The sequence below is a fragment of the Nansenia antarctica genome, assembly GCF_963989245.1.
Source record: "Nansenia antarctica genome assembly, chromosome: 6".
NCBI lineage: Eukaryota > Metazoa > Chordata > Actinopteri > Argentiniformes > Microstomatidae > Nansenia > Nansenia antarctica.
In genome coordinates this window covers 43,403,486-43,428,850 of record NC_137676.1, presented here as the reverse complement: position 1 = coordinate 43,428,850, position 25,365 = coordinate 43,403,486, and the positions used below count along the sequence as shown (strand labels likewise).

At 44.9% G+C, this 25,365-nt stretch overlaps 1 protein-coding gene across 1 annotated transcript in view; it reads right to left on the bottom strand.

The window, feature by feature from the left end:
* Positions 1 to 25,365, bottom strand: part of prex1 (phosphatidylinositol-3,4,5-trisphosphate-dependent Rac exchange factor 1) — a gene marked incomplete at both ends in the record, with an annotated part of 69,074 nt that overhangs the window by 29,928 nt on the left and 13,781 nt on the right. Inside the window, 9 exon segments of the mRNA XM_080533188.1 lie at positions 3,893 to 4,040; positions 7,919 to 8,068; positions 9,793 to 9,908; positions 10,225 to 10,358; positions 13,764 to 13,925; positions 14,192 to 14,293; positions 16,784 to 16,888; positions 20,997 to 21,119; positions 21,351 to 21,416. Coding sequence (XP_080389314.1) covers positions 3,893 to 4,040; positions 7,919 to 8,068; positions 9,793 to 9,908; positions 10,225 to 10,358; positions 13,764 to 13,925; positions 14,192 to 14,293; positions 16,784 to 16,888; positions 20,997 to 21,119; positions 21,351 to 21,416 — 1,106 coding nt within the window.

Genomic DNA, 25,365 nt, shown 5'->3' with positions numbered 1-25,365 from the left:
TTTACGATCTCTACCCTCCCAGGCACGGTCACCGTGGGACCAGGTTGACAGCATCAGATGGTTGGCCAATACAACACAGGATGAGTAGAAACAAGTATGGAGTAACACAATAAAGATAAACAAAAAGCACATGTGGTGCATCTTTTGCTCCTTGCGCAAAAGATTTCAGCAGGAAATAATCTCTTAAAGCCCCTGGTGCCCTCTTTCTTCCTCTCCCTCTGCTCTCTCAACCCCCTTCTTCCTATCCCCATCCCCTCTCTCCTTCCCTATTTCTCCCCCCATCCCCAGCTTTATTTTCTCTCTCTCTCTCTCTCTCCTCTCTCTCTCTCTCTCTCTCTCTCTCTCTCTCTCTCTCTCTCTCTCTCTCTCTCCCTCTCTCTCTCTCTCTCTCTCTCATCTCTCTCTCTCTCTCTCTCTCCTCTCTCTCTCTCTCTCTCTCTCTCTCTCTCTCTCTCTCTCTCTCTCTCTCTCTCTCTCTCTCTCTCTCTCTCTCTCAGCACCATTTAACCATTAAGGGAGGACACTCTCTCTTTAATTTGTCTACCCCCTTACCTCCCTCCACACTGAGCACTGGCCAAATGTTTGGAGGAGAAAATTGCATTTCCCCCTGCTTAATCTTCCACACTGCTGAGCAAGATCAATTCTCTGAAGAACCATGAACAGTGAATGAGAGAGAAGCAGTATGTGTGCTACTTTGTGTGCATTGCTGCGAAAGCAGATTAAATGTTTGACTATTGTGTGTGTATGTATGTGTGTGCGTTAATGTAAAATGTATGTGTGTGTGTGTGTGTCTGTGTGCTGGCTACTTGCAGATGTACTTGCAGTTGAACAAAAATGCGTTCACCTTGAGCCATCTGCTCCCACCTGGGCTCTTTTGTCTGGCTGACGTACAATGGGCCTGAATGTTCACTCATGACCCATGGAGTGTGTTTTTTAGACCTAGGTGTGTGTTTGTGGTGTGTGCGTGTGTGTGTGCGTGTGTATGTGGCCATGTATTTGATGTGGGTGGTGGGTGGTAATTCGTATAGGCACGGTCTCTTCAATGGACTCCACACGTGTGGTGGTGGGGTGGGGGGCAGTGACTAAAGGCAGAAATCCCAAATCTATCTGTTTTGTTTGCGTGCGTGTGTTTTTGTGTGTGTGCGATTTTGTATATACATACGTACACCATGTGTGTGCGTGTTAAAGCGACAAGCTGCTAATTGACATTGGCAGGGGACTGAAGAGGAAGGGAAGGGGGTGTTGGGGAACGGCAGAGGGACGGGGGGTAGCTGCTTATGCAAGAGTCTGGTTAATTTTGGCAGTGGAGCGGTCACAGAGAGGAGTACATCACTGTTAATACAATGAGAACACAGAGGCTGTGGTGTGTGTGTGTGTGTGTGTGTGTGTGTGTGTGTGCGTGTGCGTGTGTGTGTGCGTGCATGTTTGTGTGTGTGAATGCGTGTGTATGCTACAGCGTGGATGTGTAATGCATATTGTGTCACTGCCTGCATGTGTGTGTGACTGAACATGTCTGTGTCTGCAGTTCTGCTAGCATGCCTGTGCTTCATGCATTTCTTTTCTAAAGCGTGTCACAATTATCTCATACGAGTTAGCTTTTGGAAATATGAGTCAGTCAAATGTTCAAGGTTTCAGTCTTCACTCTCCTTACTTGAACTTCACATCTGGACAAGAGGACTTAACATATCAAGTTGGTCTTTTGATTTAGTGTTCACTCCAATCGATAGATCAACAGACCTTTTTAAATCATCATCCCAATTATTAAGCAACTTGCATGTACACCTTTCCCAATATAATGGAAGCAGATGAGGTACTGTACACCTTGCGACCAGTAAATGGACCCTATCCACTTCTATTACATTGTTTAAGAAACGTGATAATGACTTAAAACGTGTCTTGGTGTATAGCCTGGAGTGAAAGTCGTGGTTAATCACAGAAATTAGATTTTAGAGTGAACTATCCATTTTAAGTGATGAAATAAAGGAATCTTCTGAGGCAGACTTGTATTTTTACTTACAGCACACATAAGGGAAGCAGTGTGAGCAAATGTGATCGGCAGCAAAGAAAGAAACTGCATCAGCAAAAGGCCTGAAAATGAGGAAGGATAAAACAAGAACTGCAAGACAACACCGAAAATACGTTGTTGATAAATCGTGGAACTACGCTGCCAAGATAACAGGCACTGTCAAACCGGCACTCAACGTTGTGATCTGATTCAATAATATCCACTTAGCACTCCTATCTCTTGCTTTCTTTTACTGTGCTTACTCATAATAGCATCAGGCATTCATGATAAGGCTAGGATCGCTCATCAGAAATAGGAAGAAGGGAGGGAGGGATGGAGGGAGAATGCAGGAAGAAGGAGTAAAGTAGGGAGGGAGGGATGGAGGAAAGGAAGGAGGGCTGGAGGTAGGGAGAAGGAAGATGGAGGGATGTCTCACGAGAGCCTCTTGTTTTACAGGGAGAGAAGAGTGCTGAAAAAGCCCTCATGTTGATATGGATCATGGATAGTTTTCCCAGACAGTGGCGGCACACACACGCAGACGCACACACATGCACAACACAGCCATTTGGCTCCGTTAAGAGGCAAGAGTGCAGTTCCTGGAAGACATTAGGAGCACGGACTGTCTAGCTGCATGATGCTTAAAACAACAACAAGGAAAATTATTGGCGGTGGCGTCATTGGAATGCTATGAGCTTGTTTGGGTTCGAGACTATTTGGAGAAAGTGAAGAAAGTGGTAAAGAAATCAAAGGGAGTTGAATTGCTTGAGTCTTTATCCATAAAACACCTAAACACCACTGAATAACAGAAATTGTCTCTGCATCTTTTCCTATCTCACACACTTTGTTTCTTCTTAAAAATTCAAGGTATTTTATTTCAGGACCAAAACATATGTCCTATGATAAGGCCGATATGATTCTAGGCCCATATCAGCCTGATACAGATATCTGAGATACACAACAGTCCACTCCAATCTAATACTGCACACTAAATGATGACTCACTAATCAATGAAATAAATGTTTTACCTCTATATGATATTGTAGCAATTTGTTTTATACAAGCTCATTGGATCTCATGATTGGGAGCTGAGTACATGAATGCAGCCTCACTGGCCTTTTCATGGCTCCAATCACGACTGGCTAACGCTAGTATGTGTGGAGCCATGGAACATGATGGAAAATGCATTACTGCAGGCAAGGCCTTCATTGTCCATTCATGGCATTGAAAGACTGAGAGGGGACAGAGAAAAAAAGAGCTGTGCTCTCTGGTAAAGGGAGGGTCTTCCTAATGAAGCTGCCTGTGTGTTTGTTGGGAACTAACTCATAAACGATCGACCCTGCCTTCCGACTGATTGCTTGGCTCCTGGCCAAACAATTTTTAAACAATTTTAAACAATTACATCAGTTCTGGGTTGGTACACTGTCTGTCTGTCTGTCTGTCTGTCTGTGCATGTGTGTGTGCATGTGTGCGTGTGAGAGAGGGTGAGTGAATAGGAAAAGCCAGCGAACTACGGAAGTAGCTACTTGATGTTTTGGGTATATGGGGAACTCATTCCTAGTTGGTGAGGTGATTACAATACAATATCATTAGGGCCAGGAGGATGTAATGATAGGAGGAGATTAGGTATTTCACCAGCCATGAGCTTGGGGGATTGAGAGCCTGGTTATCTTGCAACAGCAATTAGTCAGGATGTGGTTGTGACAAACATCTCAACGAATGAAAGAATGGAGGCCTTGGTAGCACTATATCCCTGTCACATCCTATCTGCTTCAAACACATGGAACGTGGCCCCCATAGGTCCATTATATCACCCGTCCCAGAGGCCGTTTTTCGTTCAGTGGAGGAATCAAACCCTAGCATTGATTCACTTTTTGGTGAAAAACTCACTTTCCCATGAAGCACTTGGGCACGATGCTCAGTTTCCTGCGGCGGTCCTTGATCAGGTGGCGGCTTTTGGTCATCATCATGTGGTAGAGCTTCTCTCCTTTCTCGGCAATCATCACGTAGGCGTCCCGCTCCATCCCCAACTTAAGACCTGCAACAAACAAAGAAGCAAATGCCAAGTCAGATACCATTTGGACAGAGAGAGAGAGAGAGGGGGAGAGGGGGAGAGAGAGAGAGAGAAATAGAGAGAGAGAGTGAGAGGGGGAGAGAGAGAAAGAGAGAGAGAGGGAGAGGGGGAGGGGGAGAGAGAGAGAGAGGGAGAGGGGGAGAGAGAGAGAGGGAGAGAGGGAGAGAGAGAAATAGAGAGAGAGAGAGGGGGAGAGAGAGAAAGAGAGAGAGGGAGAGGGGGAGAGAGAGAGAGAGAGAGGGAGAGGGGGAGGGGGAGAGAGAGAGAGAGAGAGAGAGAGAGAGAGAGAGAGAGAGAGAGAGAGAGAGGGAGAGAGAGAGAGACCTATTCCAATATGTCTCACGATGCCAACAAAAACAAAGAGGGCATGGCATGAGCATGATGGCTCATATCTGCCGTCGCCTTCTGAGGGAAATCCAGATGTTAATCTCCCCAGGACTGGAACACTGTAACAATTACATGATTGTTTGTCAATGTGGTGTGACGGCACCATGCTTTTATTTCTCTATTGCAGAGAAGTGTTGATGTTCATGAGGCAGCAGCACCAGAGGCAGAAATGTGTGGCGATTCAGTGCATGTTGATGATGAGCCCTTTGAAAATCAATCATGGTCATAGAGCAGCTGGACTCCATTGGGGGTCTCTGACCTGATAAACTCCGCAACTGAGCTCTGAGCAGCTTACTGTAACTCCAACGTGGAGCTCTCTTTTTCTAAGCAGCTAAAAACTCCACTGTGGGGCTCACTAAACTTTGGAGCTCCGCTGTGCCCTGCTTATCTCCACAGTAGAGCTCTCTGAGCTCCACTGCGAGGCTCTCTAAGAGGTCTAACTAAACCGTGGGACTACAATTACGGGGATCCGAGCTGGGTGCCGCTGACGGAGGTGGGGTTGGATTACATTTGACAGCAGCTGGAGTGGATTCAAACAAAGAGTGTCATTGAACAGACTGTTTCTGTCCAGCGTAGGGGCCCTGAGCTTTCTGGCCCAGCTGTCTGAGCCTGTCCCTCTTCCCACTCTCATTGGCACAGGCTAACACGCTAACATGCTACCCCACTCGTTTTCCCTTCAGCCTCCACAGATAAGATGATCTCAGCCACGTCCAGCTGGCATGGCAATAACAATGGATCCAGGGGAAGTATTCTGTGGGTCCACAACCAAAATGACCAGCAAACGTTAGCACCACATCAACACAAAGGAATCTAAGTCTTAAAAGAGGTGCGCCGGGACACACAGATACAAAAATACATGAGAATTCAACAATGTCATTCCAGTTGCAGGTTGGGGGTTGAGAGGGTAGAGTGTTAAGGATGGGGGTTAGAGGGGGTAATGTGGAGGAGAGGAGAGGGGGAGGGTGATTGGGCACTGTGACTGATCTGGCATCTGGTAGCCTCAGGTCGATTTCCGCCTGCAGTAACCAGACACCCATCCTGGGCCCACGGTACTCTGTAAAGCTCCACTTTCCCCTCAGGATCAGGTGCTGATACCGCGGTTTCAGCTTTGACCGCTTACTGAAGTCCATACTGAGGGCTAATTTGCTAGATTTGAAATATTAAAGGTACATTTTAAACACAGCTAGTGCACAGGTGTAGTTCATGTTCCCTCTGTTGTTTAAGCTGAGCTGTTTTCATTGAGCTTGAGGGGAAACTGTTGTAATTTTAGCCAACAATGCTATCAGGTGTCATTTTTCCTATAGCCATAAAATCTAGTCAGCCTTTGAAGCTTTATTCACACTCCCCTAATGCACACGCAATAACAAAGACAGGTGGCCTGTGCTGAACAGGTGTCCGTGATTCCCAAGTGGGGAGACAATTTTTAAGTCAAAAGAGGGAAGTCGATGGAAAGTTATTAATAGAGGGGAATAAGAGTGATCAGTTTACAATGATTATTTGGAAAAACATCCTCTCTTCCTCAAATGACTGTCAAATACCACAACAATAAAAAAATAAAAACCACGGATAGCAGTACTTTGTTTCTGTTCATTTCCATAGAGTACCAAGAGAGATGGTCATTCAAGAGATGCTTTGCGTTTGACATTAATTTGGAAGTACCGTCACTGAAAACAATTGTTCCTGCTCCCATGCCTGACTTCTTGGTAGAAAATGTAACTCACTGATCAAGACAAGGAACGCCAAACATACATGTGCCATGTACTGCAAATGTCTAGACCAAAGTACAGAGTAACAGAGAAAAAAAAATATACAAATATGTATAGGCAACTTCAGTGGTACTGCGGAAACTTGACCGTTAACCAGATATCACTTATTATTTTCCCATCGCATCCTATTGTAAATTATAAACATGATAGCTTTTGTTTTTGCAACATAGACACGATAGGTTGCTCTATGCATTGGTTGTGACACAAAGCTCAGTCAGAGGTTAAATTAAAATGTCCCCTCAATACTGCATAGGCTCCAACTTTGGAGCAGGTACACCAACCTTTAAGGCCAATGCACACAGCGTGCGATTTCTGTTGCGTCAACATTCCATTTTGAAGTTTGAATGGAAGTCTATGAGAACATCGCATTTCAACATACACGGCCCCGATTTTAATCGCACGGCGAAAATTCGATTCCATTCATTTTGAATGGGAAAAAGCACAAATTTGACAGTGCGACAAAACTCGCACGCCGTGTGCTTTGTCCCATTCAAAATGAATGGAATCGAATTTTCGCCGTGCGATTAAAATCGGGGCCGTGTGTGTTGAAATGCGATGTTCTCATAGACTTCCATTCAAACTTCAAAATGGAATGTTGACGCGCAACAGAAATCGCACGCTGTGTGCAGAGCCCTTTACAGCAAGAAATGCATCCGTTCTCTAACATTCTGTAATACCTGACCTGATCTGAACATGCATTGCAGATAGGATGAGGGACTAACGGCAAGTAATAATGCTGTCACCAAATACAAAAGGCTAGTTTGTATTAATTGATTCAAATACATAATAACTGATATATACATAGATACATACATACATGCATACTCTAAAATACATTATTGGAGTACTCAGTACTACACAGTAAAAAAAAAAATCTAATGTCCATCCCTAAGTGCAACACCCTCGTAGGCTGTTGTGTCTCTGGCAAGCTGCACCTTCTCTATTTCAGGCCCTGGCCAGGATCGAAGAGGCTGTTTTTAGTACCTCTTGAGTTGTTTGTGAATGAGCTGTTTGATAGAGATGCTCTCTCTCTCCACACGGGGCTTGATCTGCAAATATGTGATTCATACCACATAAGAGGCTGTTGACTCTGCTGTTTCGAATGCGAGTGTGACTACTATAATCCCCTGTGCAGACCTGGGTTAAATACATACTGTATGTCACATTTTTTCAAATACATTCTTTCAAATAGCTGTGCTTAACTTATATTGGTATTCATAACACTATGGAATAGTACCAAAAGTGCTTAATCAAGCACACCTAAATACATATTTGACATACATATTTGACCTACTGTAAGTCTGATGTTGATGAATATTGTATGCTTGACAGCATAGCTTTAGAGAAAATGTCATCTTATCCGTTATTTTTAAAATAAAAACCAAGCTCCAGAGGCTCTGGGTAATACACAAACAGTACTACAATGACAACACAACAGTCCAAGTGATGCATTAATCTGCATTATACATCTAATTCACTCCTCCAATGCTTAATCTTAGCATCTGAACATTTACTGTATTAGCTCCTATGTAGCTGTCATAGAGTAGCATACTGACTGACATTCTGTATCTATGAGGTCATCAAGTACAGGACAACCTAAAAACATAATAGCCTCATATAAGCTTGCGGAAGTGGAACTCAAAAAAGAGAGGGAATACCTCTTCTTTTTTTTGCTGTTTTTTTACTCACTCTCTCTCTGCTCTCGTTCTCTCAAGATGGCGTCCAACCACTTCTGCTTGTCCTCTGTGTTCTTGGCCATGCAAACGAACCACTTGTTTTTGGCTGTGTTGTGGATCTTCCAGCCATTGGTCACTGTGTAGTTGTTGCTGTGATAGTCCGCTGAAAGAGAGACAGAGAGAGGGGTTGAGGGAAGGTGGCGCACAATACTCAATCTTGACTCCTTACTTAAACGTAGCCAACCTTTCTCTAATTCTCAGTGCAGTTGTTGGGCACTAATATCAATCACACTTTCTGTAATACAGTGAAAAACATAACTGCATTATCTGTACAGATATTGCTCATGCATAATTGTTCATGCACTTGAATATGTTGACCTCAGTTAACACTAAACAAGCTGTGAAAGTGGCATCTAGCCAAACCATGAGCTGTATTTTAGATACAGTATGTCAGTAAGTAAATCCATAAAAAGCGGCAGGTAAAATATAGATTACAAGCCAGACGACACATGCAGTATATAGCTAAAGAGTAGCAAATCTTTCCCCTGATTGGACAAAATGTCTCACTCACCCAGCTCCATTCTAATTTTATCACCCATTTTAGCTGCAGGTGAATACGATAAATAATGAATGGGCTTCAGTAATGGGGTGCATTAGTGTAATGTTAAAAAGGTCATATAAATAGATTGTGAAACCCCAGGCCCCCTTGAGGATGACTGTAGAGGAGGGAGCAGAGGAGCATATTGTTTTGGTGTCCGTGCATGAAACAAACTTTCGAACAATAGTGGATGATGATATCCTTGTATATAGTATTGTAGTACAAGGATAATAACCCAATAATATGGTATCCATTGATATGGTGTAATGTGTTCTGTGGGACAACGCTTTCGATCACTTTTCAGATGACAAGGAAACCTGCTGTGACTTTGTTTAAACATGTTCAATGTAAGGATGTTCTACTGTTGAGGGGTGGTGGCCCATCAGAAAAAAAAACACAAAACTCTCAACTCCTTCTCTCTTAACTGTACTGAATCGTGTAAAAACGATGAGGCCTCTGCAATGCTTCAAATCGAGGTATTATCAAGAACAACCACACCCCTTGTCGAGACGGAGGTGCAGGTAGTGCTAAGAGATGTACATCCGTAGTATCAGGGCAGGCACCATCTCTCTTAGAAACTGAGAATGTGTTTTTCTTTGTGGTTTCCTTTGTAACAGTACAACACCACAGCAAACAACCCTTAGCCACACACACACACACACACACACTTGTGTGTGTGGTTCTACCCTATGGCGTGCTAGCTAACTAGAGCAACAAACCCTCGCAGGGCGGTGTGCATACAGACCACAGAAGCCAAACACCAGTGAGTTTGTGCCAGCTCTTACTCCACCCTAGCTAGTGTGCCGTAGCACTAGTGTAGTGGTGAGAAGCAGAGGTAGCAACGTCCTCACTGAACCAATGTGAGGTGTTCTCATATATCAGGGCACGCCAACTGCCATCACCCATCTGATTCATATCCACATCCTACCATGAGCAGTTCAAAGGTGAGGAACGGAGGTTGTTGCATTGTCTCTATCATTTCATCTACAACATGATTGTTTGCACGTCACATGAAACTGACAGATGAAAAGTAAAACACTGTTGCAAACATCATGTCTGTCTTGTATGGAGGAGCTCATGTATGCACTTCTGTTGGTTTTATGCTTACCACCTCAAGTGGTATGGTTTTATCATTCCCAGCAGGAATGAACACGATTGAAAAGACTGACTGGCTTAATAATACTGCAAATAAATTATAATGAATGAAATGTGAATGATGGCTGGATAGAGGTATGGAAAAATGTATAGATGGACAGATGGTTCCAAGCGTAACATTGGTGCATACAGACCTGTTCCGTCCTCCACGTTCTCCACCTCCATCACTTCAGTGTTGATTCGTCCTCTGAACACGTACAGGGGACCGTTGATGGACTTGGTCCTCTTCGTGGACTTCTTCCCAGAAACCCTAGAAAAGCAAATGTTAAAATTTCCCGCTCAGAATGTTTTTTTGTTGTTGAAAACCTTGAGAAAACATGCTTACAGTCGATGCACGCACACACGTACGCAGATGCACACAAATACTCATACACACACTAACACACTCTGTTTTGTTTGTATATAAATTAGCTGGATACATAAACAGGAATTTGGACATTTGCAAGATTTTTCCAAGGCTGCCTTCAATCTGTCAAAGGGGACTTTTTCCTAACTAAATGAAAATGTTTGTTGGGTGTCTCAATTTTTCTCACCCCAACACGTTCCTGGACTGTTATGGTTCTCACCTGGACTTCCTCTTGCAGTAGACCAGTAGGTTGTCGAACAGGAAGAAGACTCTCTCCTGGATGTTCCCAGCTGAGATCTTGAGGAGATTGCCGTGAAGGAGCAGCTCGGTGCATATGTCAGTAAGATTAGTTCCCTGGTGAAGATTGAGAACAGCAGCATTCAGCATTGGGTGGGGGGCAAGAGGGCAAAACAACTATTGAAGGTTACTTTCAGAACATGAGTTCAAGATTTCTGTGAAACAATACAACATGCAGCTGCAATAACTCCCATTAATAAGTTGGATTTTGTTCAAACAATTTTGGTTTCCACTTCATTGTCCTGATAGGATGGAATGTACACAGCCTACACCACTTTTTTCGCAACACCCTACCACCCACACACACACACACACACACACACACACACACACACACACACACACACACACACACACACAGTAGTGTACAGCAGAACAATACTCAACACGATCAGACAGACTAACCCTAGCCTAACCCTTCTCAAATGACCCGTAAAGCCAGAATCCGGCCGCCTGTGCACTGTTTCTCAACCCACAGTGGCTGGACGGTTTGCCAACAACAGGCTACCCCAGAGGTTTCAAAAAGTTCACATCTGACTGCAACTCAATGCTAGTGGGAAACTCTAAAATGGGGAAAAACAGGCCCAACTTTTAAATAGTGCCAGATATGTTATATATGGGTCTCTATGGGATATCTGTTCTGACTTAGACACAAAGAGTGTTTATTCTACTGTTACAATACAGATACCCGCAAACAGAAAGCCGAGACAAAACACATGAGATATTCTGACTATGCTAACTTTCTTGATATGTCTTTGACACATGCCGTGTGACAGGTTATGTCATTGTTATGACAGTGTTATGGCAGGACACTTCATGTGAAGTGTAGCACAAATCCCTTTTTGGTGTAAAAGGTGTCAAATTAAACAACACATTAGGCCTTTCGGTCTCCACCGTTGTCGTGGAGACCTAAAAGGCAGTCTCACTTTCACACAGGAAACAAGATGCTGGTCTATGTTGAAATGGTGCTAACAAGTCTACTCTCATGAAAACCCACAGCAGTTTCGAGAAACAAATGTTTACAACATCCAAGTCTTTTAGCCAGTCTTTTTTGTGTTACCTATTGCTTTGGCAATGCACTGTAAACATATTATTTTAATGCCAATTAAGCCTGTTGCTTTGAATGCGCAACAGTCTGATGAAAGCCAATTCACCTTTTAACGACATGACTGAACATTGGGCCAATTAGTCTTTATTTGGACATCATTTTGGAAAATCTGTTTACCAGGTGGCGTTTTCAGTTAGTTAGCTTTTATACACTTTCACAACTCCAACTATCACACAAAATGGCTGCTCCTGCTCGGATACCGACTTTTACTGTACGTGAGTGATCGTAGCTGCGATGTTAATTATGTATGAGTGAGAGGTTGAGATCATTTAGAGTGTACACATGCACATTTTGGATTGCTCTGCAACATAGAGGGCATGTTTGTGCATGGATACCCTGGATGCATTTCTGCCATCATGCATGTCGGCATAGCAAAACAGGATCAGGCACCAAAGGGTACCAAAAAATATTATTGCTCATTGTTAAATGGCTTGCTCATATCCCAATCAACCAGAACTATGCATACACGTATGGATTTTGGACATCCTCCCCCATCAATTACTATAAGAGCACAGGCTCCCAACCCCCCTCTCCCAACTAGACTTCACTAACTTCAGTCACAGAGCATGTGCCAGAGCAGTGCCCCTCCACCGTCCATAATTGATTTCTCCTGGTTCTGAATGTGTGATGGACTTAGACAGAACAGGAAAAAACATTCTCGGTGCTTTCTGCAGGTGCATTCCAACCAGGCAGGGCAGAAGGATAATACACCTCATCGATTCAATTCTGTGTTTAACTGTGCAGGGAGGGGGAAGTGGGGTGGGGGTGGGGTGTGTGTGTGTGTGTGTGTGTGTGTGTGTGTGTGTGTGTGTGTGTGTGTGTGTGTGTGTGTGTGTGCTGTCTATCAGTGCACCGGTAATGTGTCTGGGTATGAATCTGCACTACTACAACTACCCCCATTAGGACTAGACGGTGATTACACTGGCGAGTGGAGAGAGTGAGACTAATGTGGTTAAGATGGAGTGCTTAGAAGGAGGAGGGAGTGAGGCAGTCAGGGATTAATTGTGGAACTGAGAGAGTGTTGGGAATAAAGAGACCGGGTGGCAAAAATAAACATATTTGTTATGCATATTACATTCCAATGCTAACTTGGATGATTAGTCTGTCAACGCACAAGCAGTGGTAGTGGTCAATGGTAACTACTGGTCACTAGCAGTGGTAGACAGTGCAATGTGACAGGTCTTTCACCCATGACCCAAGCAACCACTCTCTCACATCATTTTGACCTCAAAGGGTCAAAGTACAGTGAATGTAAGTACCAATCTCTGACACAAATGTGTTACTGCACTCCATGGCTTTGGATGCAATATGAGACATAAAAAACATAGCAATCATACAACTTCGTTTTATCACTAGGGAGAACTGCAACAATATTCCATCAATTACCCTTGTTAAACATAAAACAGTCTCTTGTTTGATGTGTTCTGGTATAAAGAGTGGGATGCCACTGTGAGGTTCTCTCTCTCTCTCTCTCTGTCTCTCTCGGCCCCGTGTGAGACTGGGCCCCGCCCCTTTGGGCTCCACATAGTGGGATGCCACTGTGAGGTTTTCTCTCTCTCTCTCTCTCGGCCCTGTGTGAGACTGGGCTCCGCCCCTTTGGGCTCCACATGCTGATTGGGCAGGATGCCCGTCGGCGTTCCCTTGGCACCCTGAGTGGGCAGATTGTCCGCTCGGTGCCCGCAGGGACAAGGGCTCTGTTGTGGTGAAAAAAAATGTGCTGGCCTCTCCGCTCCCAAGCCCTGTCCTTGGCCCCTCTGCACACTTGCCAGTGGTTTTGGGGGCTGAGAAATGGTTTTCTTGAATCTAAACTGTGGAAACAGGTGTGTAGGTGTGTGTGTGTGTGTGTGTGTGTGTGGGTGTGTGTGTGTGTGTGTGTGTGTGTGTGTGTGTGTGTGTGTGTGTGTGTGTGTGTGTGTGGTCACAAGGGTCTGGCTTTGCTAATCTCATAACTCAACAGAACATCCCATTTCCTGCCCCTTACACTTACTTCATACTATAAGCCCATACTTCAAGACCTCTACACTCTGCTTGGTACACAAGCCCTTCATCTTCTTCTTCCTCCACTCCCTCAACAACACACTCATCATCGACACATCAATCCCTCCTCCCTACTGGCTCACTCAATACACTCTCTGAACTGGCTGTGTGCCAACTCTGTGCTGTGATACTGTTATTATGACTTGGCAATTACTAGTCGTGTCAATTATTTACAACTTTTTGAAGCTGTGTACATCACTCTCTCTACGCTCTCTCCTCACTGCTCCTCCACTCTCCATCTCTCATATCCCACTCCTCCCCATCTTTTAACATCCTCCCACCATCTCCCCTCCTCCTCCCCCCCTACGTTGCCTCACCTCCCAGCCCTCGATGTGAGACTGCAGCTGCTCTAGAGCTTCCAGTTTCTCCATCTGCCTCTTGGTCTCGTTGATGTTGGAGCACACCGCCTTCATGGCTTGCAGGGCCTCCTCCACCGCTGGGTAGTCTGCATGCTTCTTAGGGGTCCTCTTCAGCAGCTCCTAGGGGCGAGGGGAGGGGGGGGGGGGAGTTAGGTGTAGGTTAATGCAGTTGGTTAAAAAGGTGGGATGATGGGAGGAGGAGAGAGTGGGAAGGAGGGTGGAGAGGGCTAAGATGGGATGGGGGGAGGGGAGTTGTTGACCTGACAACTGGTTTTAAATGGATGCGATCTCAGGAATGTGCCTAACATAAGAGCTTCTAGCTGGGCAAGTGACTACGCTGTGGAAGTGTTCCTAAAGCGTTGTAAAGGACTGTACCATGGCTTTACCTTCAGTAGGAGGGGGTACTTGCAGATCCTCTGGATGGGCGACAGAAGGTACCCCTCTAGTGGAACATCTGTGCTCTTCTTCCCACCCAACAGCATACAGTGCTGTGGAGGACCACACACATGCGCGCGCACGCACACACACACACACACACACACACACACACACACACACACACACACAACCATGACTCTCCAGAAGTCCTTTATGGGAACTCAAATGACTCGGTTAGGAGTCTTACTTAATGGGGCGCTTAGGTGGCGTAGCGGGTTAAGCGCTGACCATGTAACCGCAGGGTCCCCAGTTTGATTCCGGCCGGGGACATATCCTGCATGTCATCCCTCCTCTCTCTCTCACCCATCCTTCCTGTCTAAATCTTCACTGTAACTGTCAATTAAAAAATGAAAATTATGAGTGGGACTGCCCCACTCAGAAAAAACAACTTAAATAAAATTTAAAAAAGGAGTCTTACTTAATGACATCCTATGGGGCAGCATGGCAAAGTTGGGGTTGCTATCATGCTTTGAAAAACTAAACCTAAAAAAGTATTTAATTTTTTTGGGGGGTGAAATACGTGCGAGGATTCTTCAGAAATGAGAGAACAGTTAGGGTAACTATGTTAGGGTAACCATATAATTCCTTGCTTGATTTCGAGGAATGAGGTTGTATCACTGTCAATTGCCAGATGAAAAGGCAAACCGGTATACGGCATATGACAATTCTACGGCAGAGTGAGAGAACATGTTGTCGACTGATGCAGTGCAACCATTCTAATCCATAGCTTTCAAGTCCAGAATGCATAGGAGATGGAAAGACGAGGGGGACGAGGGCTTTTGCAGTTGTGTCTGGAAGGGGGGGGGGGGTGTAAAGCGCAGAGCTATGTACTAAAAAATTACTGCAAAATTCTTAGATTCCACAGATTCCAGACGGCTTGGCAATCCTGGTGCAATCGTCTCTCCTTTTCAGTCACAGACTTTCTCTCCCCCTCTCCCCCTCTCCCTCCCTGCAGCAAAACCTCCCTCTGCTCTTCTCTTTGAGCTCCTTTCAACAGACTTTCAATTCACTTCTCTCACACCATTATCACTTACACAGTACACTTATTTGTACACTTACTTAAATTCTTCCATTCCACACATTCCAGACAGCTTGGCAATCCTGGTGCAATCTTTCAGTTTCTCTCGCTCTCTCACTCCCTTTCTCTCTCTCTCTCTCTCTCTCTCTCTCTCTCTCTCTCTCTCTCTCTCTCTCTCTCTCTCTCTCTCTCTCTCTCTCTCTCTCTCTCTCTCTCTCTCTCTCTCTCTCTCTCTCTCTCTCTCTCTCTCTCTCTCTCTCTCTCTCTCTCTCTCTCTCTCTCTCTCTCTCTCTCTCTCTCTCTCTCCATGTCTCTCTCTCTCCATGTCTCTCTCTCTCAGTCTCTCTCATCTGAACCTTATTTCAATCTTTGTGCCTGCAGAAAACACTCCCTCTGCTCTTCTCTTTGAGCTCCTTTCAGACTTTCAGTTCACTTCTCTCACAGCATTATCACTTAAACAGAAAAATCTAATGGAATTTCAAGAGCGGCAGAAAAACCCAATGGCATTTCATACTACCTCCCTCTACAAGAATAGTTATAATTACTTGCATTTAATCATAAATTAAATTCAATGCAAAATTGACTCCAAATTCTACCATTAATTGAGTCTCCCTGCTATTGCATAACTCATCCACCCTAGGCCAAAATCCTCACCCATATCTCAGTCAACATGTTTCAAATGTAGCCTTTGAGTGCAGCCCTAGTGCAGGAAGCTAGACCTCCTGTTGTTTATATAAAGCAAGATGAATACACAGGCTCTAAAAGTGGGTCCCTGCTTTACCACTTGAGCTCAATAGACTTATGATCAAGTACCATCAAATACCTCAAACAATCAAACTTTGGAGTTAACCAGGGTGACCAATTGAGAACTTATTTACCTTTGCTCTAAAGAAATGGTGAAAAGGTGAATGCGCACAGGAAAGATAAAACATGTACAAAACTCTGTTTCAGCAGCTTTAGTGGGTCATTTTGTGCAATAACACAATGGAGGAAACATATTGGTGTCAATGAGGTGTCGATCTTCCGGCCAGCTATGCCAGTAAGCTGCACCTGGCTGGCTCACTCTAAGCATGACATCACGCTTGGAACCGCAGTCAAAGACGGTTCCTGTGTGTTCATTGTCGAGGGGGGTAGAGGGTGTCAAAACAAGGAAACAGCTGGTGATTTCTGGTGACAGAACAACCTTGTACTCTGGAGCAACTAGGCGACCTCATTGCAATTCCTGTCCTTCACACAAACATAAACATGGGGGACGGAAGAGGTGAGATGACGGAAGAGGGAAAGGAGAGGGATGAGGACACAGGTGGGAGAGAAAAAGGAAGGAGGAGAGTGGGGAAACAGCGGATTAGGGACGGGAAGAAAGGAGAGGGGGAAAAAATACAGGGATACAGGGAAATCAAGAGAAATCAAGAGGATAGACATAGTTAAAGCACAAATCAAGGTAGGAAGTGTGAGACAGAGGGACATAACGAGTGGAGAATAAGGTGGAGGAAAGAGGCAGTGATGGGTGTGGTGGTCTCACCAAGAGGAAGGTCCTGATGTGGGGGATCTTGTTGAGCTCCATCAGTAACCTCAGGGCTTTCTCATGGTTACTACAGTACTCCCCGTACACAGAGAAACTCCCCTTCTGGAATGGAGAGCAGATACAAGTCAGTGGCTGTTGAATACACCTGCCATTACTGTCATATACCAGCACAGATAGATATCTTTATCGCAATTACTTTATTTTTGTGAACATTAGATGTACCGTAGTATGCATATAAGATACTAGTTATAACAAGTGTCCTTCTTTGGGCAAATATTGGTAAGAGTAACACACTAAAGGAGTGAGGAGTGAGTTTACCATCTCAACTCAGTTACAAAGGCTTCCGCTATTTGCCGCGGTACAAAGCCACAAGGTGTGAAGGCTTTTGTACAAGGTCTTTTTGCAAGTGAGGGCTCTTTTCATTCTACTTTGTAAAATGATGTATGGGAGTATATAGGTTCAAATGCATTAATCATACCCCATAGAGAACAATGTATCTCAATGTACAGTATATATTGGACCTTCATTCACACCCCATATGCCCATTAAGCTTCTGTACACTATAGTAATGAGGATGTGAAACCAAGTCCAAGCATTGGGCCTCTACTCTCAGCTATACAGTTGGAAATCGAGACTGTTGTCATTCGAAACAGCACAAGAAGTGAAATCCTACCTTCAGGTGCAAAGATATCCTTGCAACCTTGAGAGAAAGGCTACACAGCCTGAAAGCTTCATGTTAGCATTTAAAGCTAGCCAGCTACACAGGGTAATACATCAAAGGCACCCGGTCACTGACTAGTGTGCGCAGGGGAAGCTGTTTGTCAGTGTACTTATGAAGTACTGTGATATTGAGTCAGATGTCTTTGGGTGTCATTCAACAATACGATGCAAGAGATATCAGTTTACTATTTGTCAGTCTCTGTAAGAAAGTCCCTCTGCCTTCAAACACAGTAGTGCATTCTATGCAAACATCTATTCTATGCAAACATCTATTCTATGCAAGCATCTATTTAAACATAAGAAACAACTAATCAAGAAGTCTCACATAGTTCTAATCTCATCCAGATGCACCATGGGGTCTCTTACTAAAAGTAGGCACTCCCATTATAGCCTTCCTCTTCAAGAAGATGTGTGTGTGTGTGTGTGTGTGTGTGTGTGTTTTTGTGTGCAAATACGTGTGTGTGTGTGTGTGTGTGTGTGTGTCAGATTCACATGGCAACACAGCGGGGGAGAGAACTAATCAGGCTTTTATTGTAACATTACGTTCAGCCTCTCTCAGGTTCCCATGACGAAGAAGCTAAAAGTGTGTCACTGTGTTTTGCGGCTGTAAACACTGACATAGCGTAGCCCGGGGCTACTCTACACACACACACACACACACACACACAGACCATCCATAGTTGTTAGGATCATGGCTGGCAGGGAAATAAAGACTAAGGCACCACTGGGAGCGACAGCTGGGCTAGCAAACACACACCTGTCAAACATACTAACACAAAGAGGCCAATACTGTAGAGGGTGTGTGTATGTGTGTGTTTGTGTGTGTGTGTGTGTGTGTGTGTGTGTGTGCCCCTAGCTGCCTTGCTTGCATTATTGCAGGCAATGCTCAAAAACACCAGATAACCATTTTTCAGCAGTAAAGCAGTGCCATGTTTATGTTTGCTGTTCCCTCAGCATGAGGCATCATGATATTTTGGGCCACATATTAGGCCACATAGTAATTTCTATGTATGTAAAACTGCTACGCAAGTAGACTCCGTCCTACAAGTTAACCCAATGTTCTTGACCTAAATATGACCCGTTTATTTCTATGGGGTCAAGTCTAAATCGGGCCTGATCTGAAGGGCACCACTTGTGCTCAGAATAGCTCAAAGACTGTGTTTGTGTCTTTGATAAACATCCATTTTCCATCATTGGAATTTTTGGGGGATATGACAGCAATATGAAAAACAGGCAAATGAGTGTCTCAAAGCATAATGAGTCTATTTTAGCAAAATTAGCTGACTGTTGAGCCCCTGGTCACGGACGCGCCCCAGATACAGAACAAATATTGACGTCTGGATTATCCTTAAATATTCTCCAGTTTTGTCAGCTACAGTTGAATAATCCTCTGCCGCACGCCAACAACATGGTTCAGACACGGGCCAAGCATTCTTGTTATGCACAGGGTTTAGCCTGTTGGTCAGGGACAGGAATCAGAATGATTCAACAACATGCACGCCTTATGTCAACAGTGGATATTTGAGGTCCTTGCTATGCCAAAGGCTTGGTTCCAATACCAAAAACTCCTTCTCTTCATCAAATGAATATAAGGCTGATCAGACAGAGGGAGCACATCTCCAAGGATTGGAATCTAGCCTTGGATATACTTCTGGCTGTGACTTGTACTGTGGCCTCAGTGACATGGAATGAAGAGAACTTGGCTGTGGCTCTCCTGCTGAACAATGCTGAGAGGAGGTTAATCAAATCTCAGCCGGGGTGTCTTCTGTTGCAGGGGTCAAGGGGGAAGTGGCAGGGTTCAACAGACGGGGGCAATTGATTGGGGCAAGAGGTGTCATTGTTGAAGGAGAGAGGGGTCACAGGCAAAACGAGCTGTGTAATGGATACAGCACTACAAAGCCAATGGTTGTGTGAATCCCCCCCCCCCCCCCCCCCAACACACACACACACACACACACACAAACGTTGACGCACAGAGGCTACTGATGCACAAGCAGACAGGCATGCACACAAGCACGCATGCATACATAAACCCCCATTCCCAAACACACACGCGCATGCATTCATAAACCTCCAATCCCGCACACACACACACCCAACACTAATCTTATCCTGACAATGCAGTAGTAGTCCAATTAAACAGCCAGAGTTCAGTCAGCACTCTGTCCTCCACCTTCCACCATCCCAGCTACTGCTAACCTTCCTGCCCTCTCTGACCTCAAAGCAATGGAAAAACCATGTTGAGGTTCTTTAATCAATTCAGTTGTCTGACACCTGACCTTGAGAATGGGCTGTGTTGTGTGTGTGTGTGTGTGTGTGTGTGTGTGTGTGTGTGTGTGTGTGTGTGTGTGTGTGTGTGTGTGTGTGTGTGTGTGTGTGTGTGTGGAATACAAGAGAGGGCTCTCATTGTCTTACTCTACTGCCTGACAGACCAAAACATCAGCATGATGAAATACCCTTGTGGTTATAGACTATTGTAGTCTGAAAAAAGGACAGGTGAGGTTTGACCGTTTCTAATGTCACTTCAAGAGTGATCAAGAGGATGCGTGTGTGTGTGTGTGTGTGCAAATAATAATATAGTTGACAATTGATGAATCACATTCTAATGTATCTCTCTCTTCAAAGTACCATCAGAGTGTGTGTGGGTGTGTGTGTGTGTGTGTGTGTGTGTGTGTGTGTGTGTGTGTGTGTGTGTGTGTGTGTGTGTGTGTGTGTGTGTAGGAGAGAGAGAGAGAGAGAGAGAGAGAGAATCTAGTGCCACCATTGTCCCATTGATGACGGACACACCATCTCTTCCCCAACACAGGCAGCTCTTTGTTGTCCCCAAGGGCCAAATGAGTTCAAACAGGGGGGGTTGGAGGGAGGGGGGAGGAAGCCATGGAGGGATGGAGGGAGGGGGGAGGAAGCCATGGAGGGATGGAGGGAGGGGGGAGGAAGCCATGGAGGGATGGAGGGAGGGGGGAGGAAGCCATGGAGGGATGGAGGGAGGGGGGAGGAAGCCATGGAGGGATGGAGGGAGGGGGGAGGAAAGCAATCTGCTGTAGGGGATGCCAATGACAGGGCCATGCACGGGCTGGTGGGGAAGAAGGGATAGAGGGGCTCTTTCTGGCTGACAGGATGCAGGCTGTTTGAGGGGGAAAGAGTGGGAGGGGTGAAGGGGTGAGAGAAGAGGAGAGGGGGGGTGTGTGTGTGTGTGTGTGTGCATGTGTGTGTGCATGTGTGTGTGCATGTGTGAGAGAGCGATTTGAGTGAAAGGGGTTTTGGAAGAGGAGAAGGAGTGAAGGGTATGTGTGTATGTGAAAATGGGCAAGGGGAAGGGGCATTTTCACATCACATTTGCACAGTTTTCCCTCAACTGTGGTTAAGGGGAACCATGAATCAAGTGCAACAGTGTGTGTGTGTGTGTGCGTGCGCGTACAGAAGTGCATGTATGCGTGGCACGTTTGTGTGTGTGTGTGTGTGTGTGTGTGTGTGTGTGTGTGTTACTCACAAACTGAAGGAACACATGGCCGAGAGCGTGCTGAGGCTGGGGTTCAGGCTGCAGGCTGACCTCCACAGCTGACAGGACTCCTTTGTGGACGTCCAGGATGGACTCAATGTTGGAGAAGAGGATCTGTCACACAGAGAGAGACAACTACTGAGCATTTCACTCAGTCCAATCAGTCTTTGGTTCCAGTGTTTAGTACTCTTTGATCCTTTCAGGAAAATCTGAATGTTATGTCTATATACAAATACTTTGAAAGTGCACTATAAAAACTGTTTATTCTGCAATACAGAGCTTTACATGGACATTTTGATCAAAACATCTTTTGTTTTCCATTTAATTTCCCTTCCCCTTGCTTACCTTGACTTGCTCAGGCGAGAGACACTGTTGGTCATCTGCAGTTTGTTGGATTCTGTGCAAAAAGGCCTAGAGAAGAAAAGAAAAGACAAAGATTTTTGTTGGGACAGACTTTGAAATATTGTTTTCTTTATCTTGTCTATTATTACTCTTTTCCCTTTTAGCTGTTTTGTTACCAACTCTTTCGGGGGTCAAACTTGGGTGGTAGGCCTACGTAGACCAACGGAACATTGCGTATCACTGCACCGGACGAGTTTATGAGATGGGTGTAGAACTTCATCCTCAGAGCAGAGTAAATATACAGAGTCTAGTGTTTATATTACATTTGTGCAGGCGTCCCTGCTTGTTAAAACGCACAACCACCAACAGGCAAACAACGAATGAAGTAAAATAATCCAGAAGAATAGAAGATGGTTTGAAAGTACACAGTTAAACCTGTAATTACTTAAACTGTGCCTCGGAAGTCGTATGTTTACACATGGTAAAAAGCCTATATACACACTGTAGGTATTTGCTATAGAAGTCAATATACCTGTGAAACTATCCCCAAGACACTTCTATAAATATCCAGGTTATTGTGCATCACACTCTGTTTCCCTGAAGAAAATGTAATGTAAGCTCATGTGAGGTTGATCTGCTCCCTGGCTTGCAAGTGTGTCTGTGAGCGCTCTGCTACCCTGGAGAACACTAACCTGCCACTCAAATCCAGACTTGAAAACAAAGGGATGTGGGAGAGAGAAGAATGTATACCCAGACAGTCTCCCTCTCTCTCCCTTTTTCCCTTTCTTTGGCGGCAGGTAGCCTAGAAGTTAGAGAGGCCGGCCAGCAATCGGGAGGCCACCTTCAATGTGAGCTGGTGACTGGAGGTTTGCTGGCATCATATCTAAAGTATCCTACTACCACTGCCATTGTGGGGGAGGGGGTATGCAAAAAGGTCATTTCCCCTCAGAATCAATAAAGTATACATTAGTATTATTATTATTATTTCTGTGCCTGGTAGTCTTGGTGTCTGGTAGTCTTGGTGCTGTCGCTCTGTCACCATAAAACAGAGATGTGTGAGATTTTGGTAATATCTAATAACCAGTGACAAAGATGGGAAACCACCTGAGATGCAGGAAACTGATTGCTCAACCCCTCCCCAGTACCTCAAACTGTTTAGCCATGTGGACCCCAATCTCTGGTGGGGTGTGGTGGTGGTGCTGCTGCACTCCTCCCCACCCCTGCCCACGATGACAGAGCAAGGAGGGGTTAACTGAGCCACCCGCCTCCATCATCGCAGGACACAGACACACACACAGCCTAATGAAAGACTAACACCCGTAATCACACATCAGCTCTAAACATAGAAAATACTCCAGTGACTGGGTCTGGCAACATCAGTCAGTCAGCCTCCATTGAGACATAACACTTGGAGAGATGTCGTTCTCTCTTGCTCAGACTAGCATTGACGCCGGTCAAATAAAAATAGCGCAATGGTTTTGAGTGGTGTGCTGGGACTTGGCTAATTAAAGCGTACACTAGTTGGTGGGGAAGTAGCAGCAGCTATTGCCTGGTTGGGGGGGGGATTGTGCTTGAGGCGTACACTAATTAAATCTCCCATATGGCGACTTGTCCATGTCCATGTTGAAGAAACCATTCATGGGTAAGATTGGCCCCTGGCATTATGAGGATAAGGGCCAGGAACAGGGACTTCCACACTTCCTTCTAATGGGTACATAGGGAGGGTGGAAAGGGGGATGGGCAACTGGGCATGGAGTAGTGTGGGAGGATGAGGTGGTGTGGAGTTGGCTAGGAAGTTTGAATGGGATGGAAAGGAGGTAAAAACTAAAGTGTCCAAAGTCACGCCTTATTTGTGACTGCAGTGTGGTCAGACGTGCTCCAAAGTCTCAATGTGCCACACAGATGTGGTGGTGGGGGGGTGGGGGCTTGGTCGGTGCGAGGGAGCAACAAAGAGTTCCTTTCAGTCAACGTTAAGCCCCGACACCATGTTTCTCACCCCAGCTGTATTGGCTGTCTGCAGTGTTCCATTGAGAAACTGACATGTTTATTTGAAGAGAAGGACGCTTTGTCCATCTCCAATCTTGAGACACCACCAGCTTTAGGGAGCAGGGGCAAAGGCAATCAGATAACACAACCAGTCAGAACTCTAAGAAAACTATTTGTGGAAAAAGGACAGCGTGCGCGCGCACACGCACACACACACACGAGCTGTCCTTTCCAGACAGGGGGCTGGAAAAAGCAGACAAAACATGAACAATGTATAGAGTAGACAACAAAACAGCGAGCCTAGAGAAACTATCCATTAGACATGGCTCCTTAATGACTATTCACTCGTTACTTCCAAATCAACAGGCAGTAAGCTGACTTTTTATTTTCATAATATCCGTGTCTCAGGTGACCTTTCTGTGCGTTTCTGACGTCACTACACCGTCATCTGGGGCTTGGTTTTCTACCCCAGTAAAATGTCCTCGTCAGATGTAAATAAGCAAATCAAGGTAAGGGAGGACGGCACCATGGTGACTGTTGTCCTCATTTCTGGTTGTGAAACATGAGAGGTTGTGGTAGCACCACAGACCACAGTGGGCATGGAATTGGTGAGCAAGGATGACACAGGCTCTCACAGTCCTCTGTGTTTTTGATATTCTATGTGAATGAAGAGACAAACAGATTTTATCTGTTGAAGAAGGATACAAAGCTAGAATCAAATGGAAATAGGTAATATGGCATGTTCTGGTTCTGATACTTATTCTGATAGCCTACTATTTCAATCTACCTACTATTCATACTATTCCTATCTAACTACCTACTTTGTTTCTTGGTTATGAATCAAATGAAATGTGTGCTCCTCAGTTTCAATCATTCAGGAAGAATAAGAAAAGGCATAACAATAATATGGAAACAAGTATCCTTCATGCTACCTAATTAAGTGAAAACTACAGTCCGTCTTACCTTGTAATAACAAAGTAATTGTTTCTGGTAACTATGGTAATTACTGGTAAATACCATGGTTATTATTACCATTCTATCACCCACTTAGTCAGAGCTGCAACCCAGATTTACTATCAATACTTAATGTGTTTAGAATAGCAAGTGAAATGGAATTCTGATCAGACAAACTGAATTTTGTTCCACTCAGATTCATCAATGTGATTAATCTCTGGTATGGTGCAGACACAGCTGGTGAATGGAGGGAAGCAGCAATATTAAACACACTCTAGCCAGAGGGGCTATGGGATGTAAGGAAGAATTTCCCAAAGGAGACAAACTCTCCAGTGACAATAACGCCAGACTGTAGCCTTCCTCGGCAGACACAAGAGCAGTAAATTAGACTATAGGTCATGCGTTCTTGTAGCCTATACACTAGACTGGGTGATGAAAACGCTTGAGTTTGAGTAGTTGAAACATCATATCCGTACAGTGAAGTAGGTATTGCGCGTTTGCTGCGTCTCAAATCGCGTGTTCCTTGTCTTTGTCAGGCTTCCTTTAATCCTTAATCTACAAAGGGGCCCAGTAACAATGAATCATTAATAATTTCAACCTCAAAACAGTCGTTTGCTTGTATTAAGCCCTCCTCTTCCAAGCAATTCGTCTAATTGTTGTGCCCCCCCTGTGCCAGGGGGCCACTGAGGGCTTTGTCAGGATTGCCTTGGAGATGTGCTTTTTATTGCTCTGGTCTGAATACATTCTATAACCTCCTCCCTTCCCCTCTCCTAAGAGCCCACCCGCTTAAACTCATCACTCTGCCTGACTCTGGGGTCTGTGAACAGGAAACTATTAAATCCTACCCGCAATAAGCAGGTATTACGAAAATGTCGCCCGAGATCAAATTTAGCTAGGGATAGTTATTTCCATGCTTGAACAAGGGAGCACAATAGTGACAACACAGAACAGAAACAGAGGCTGCCCACAGTGAAGAAATGATCTTGGTTTTCAACGGTGTTATTTGTGCACAGTTGATGAAAGGTGTTAGCCTCATTTCAATGGTATATTGTGGTCAGAGAAGTACAGTATGAACATT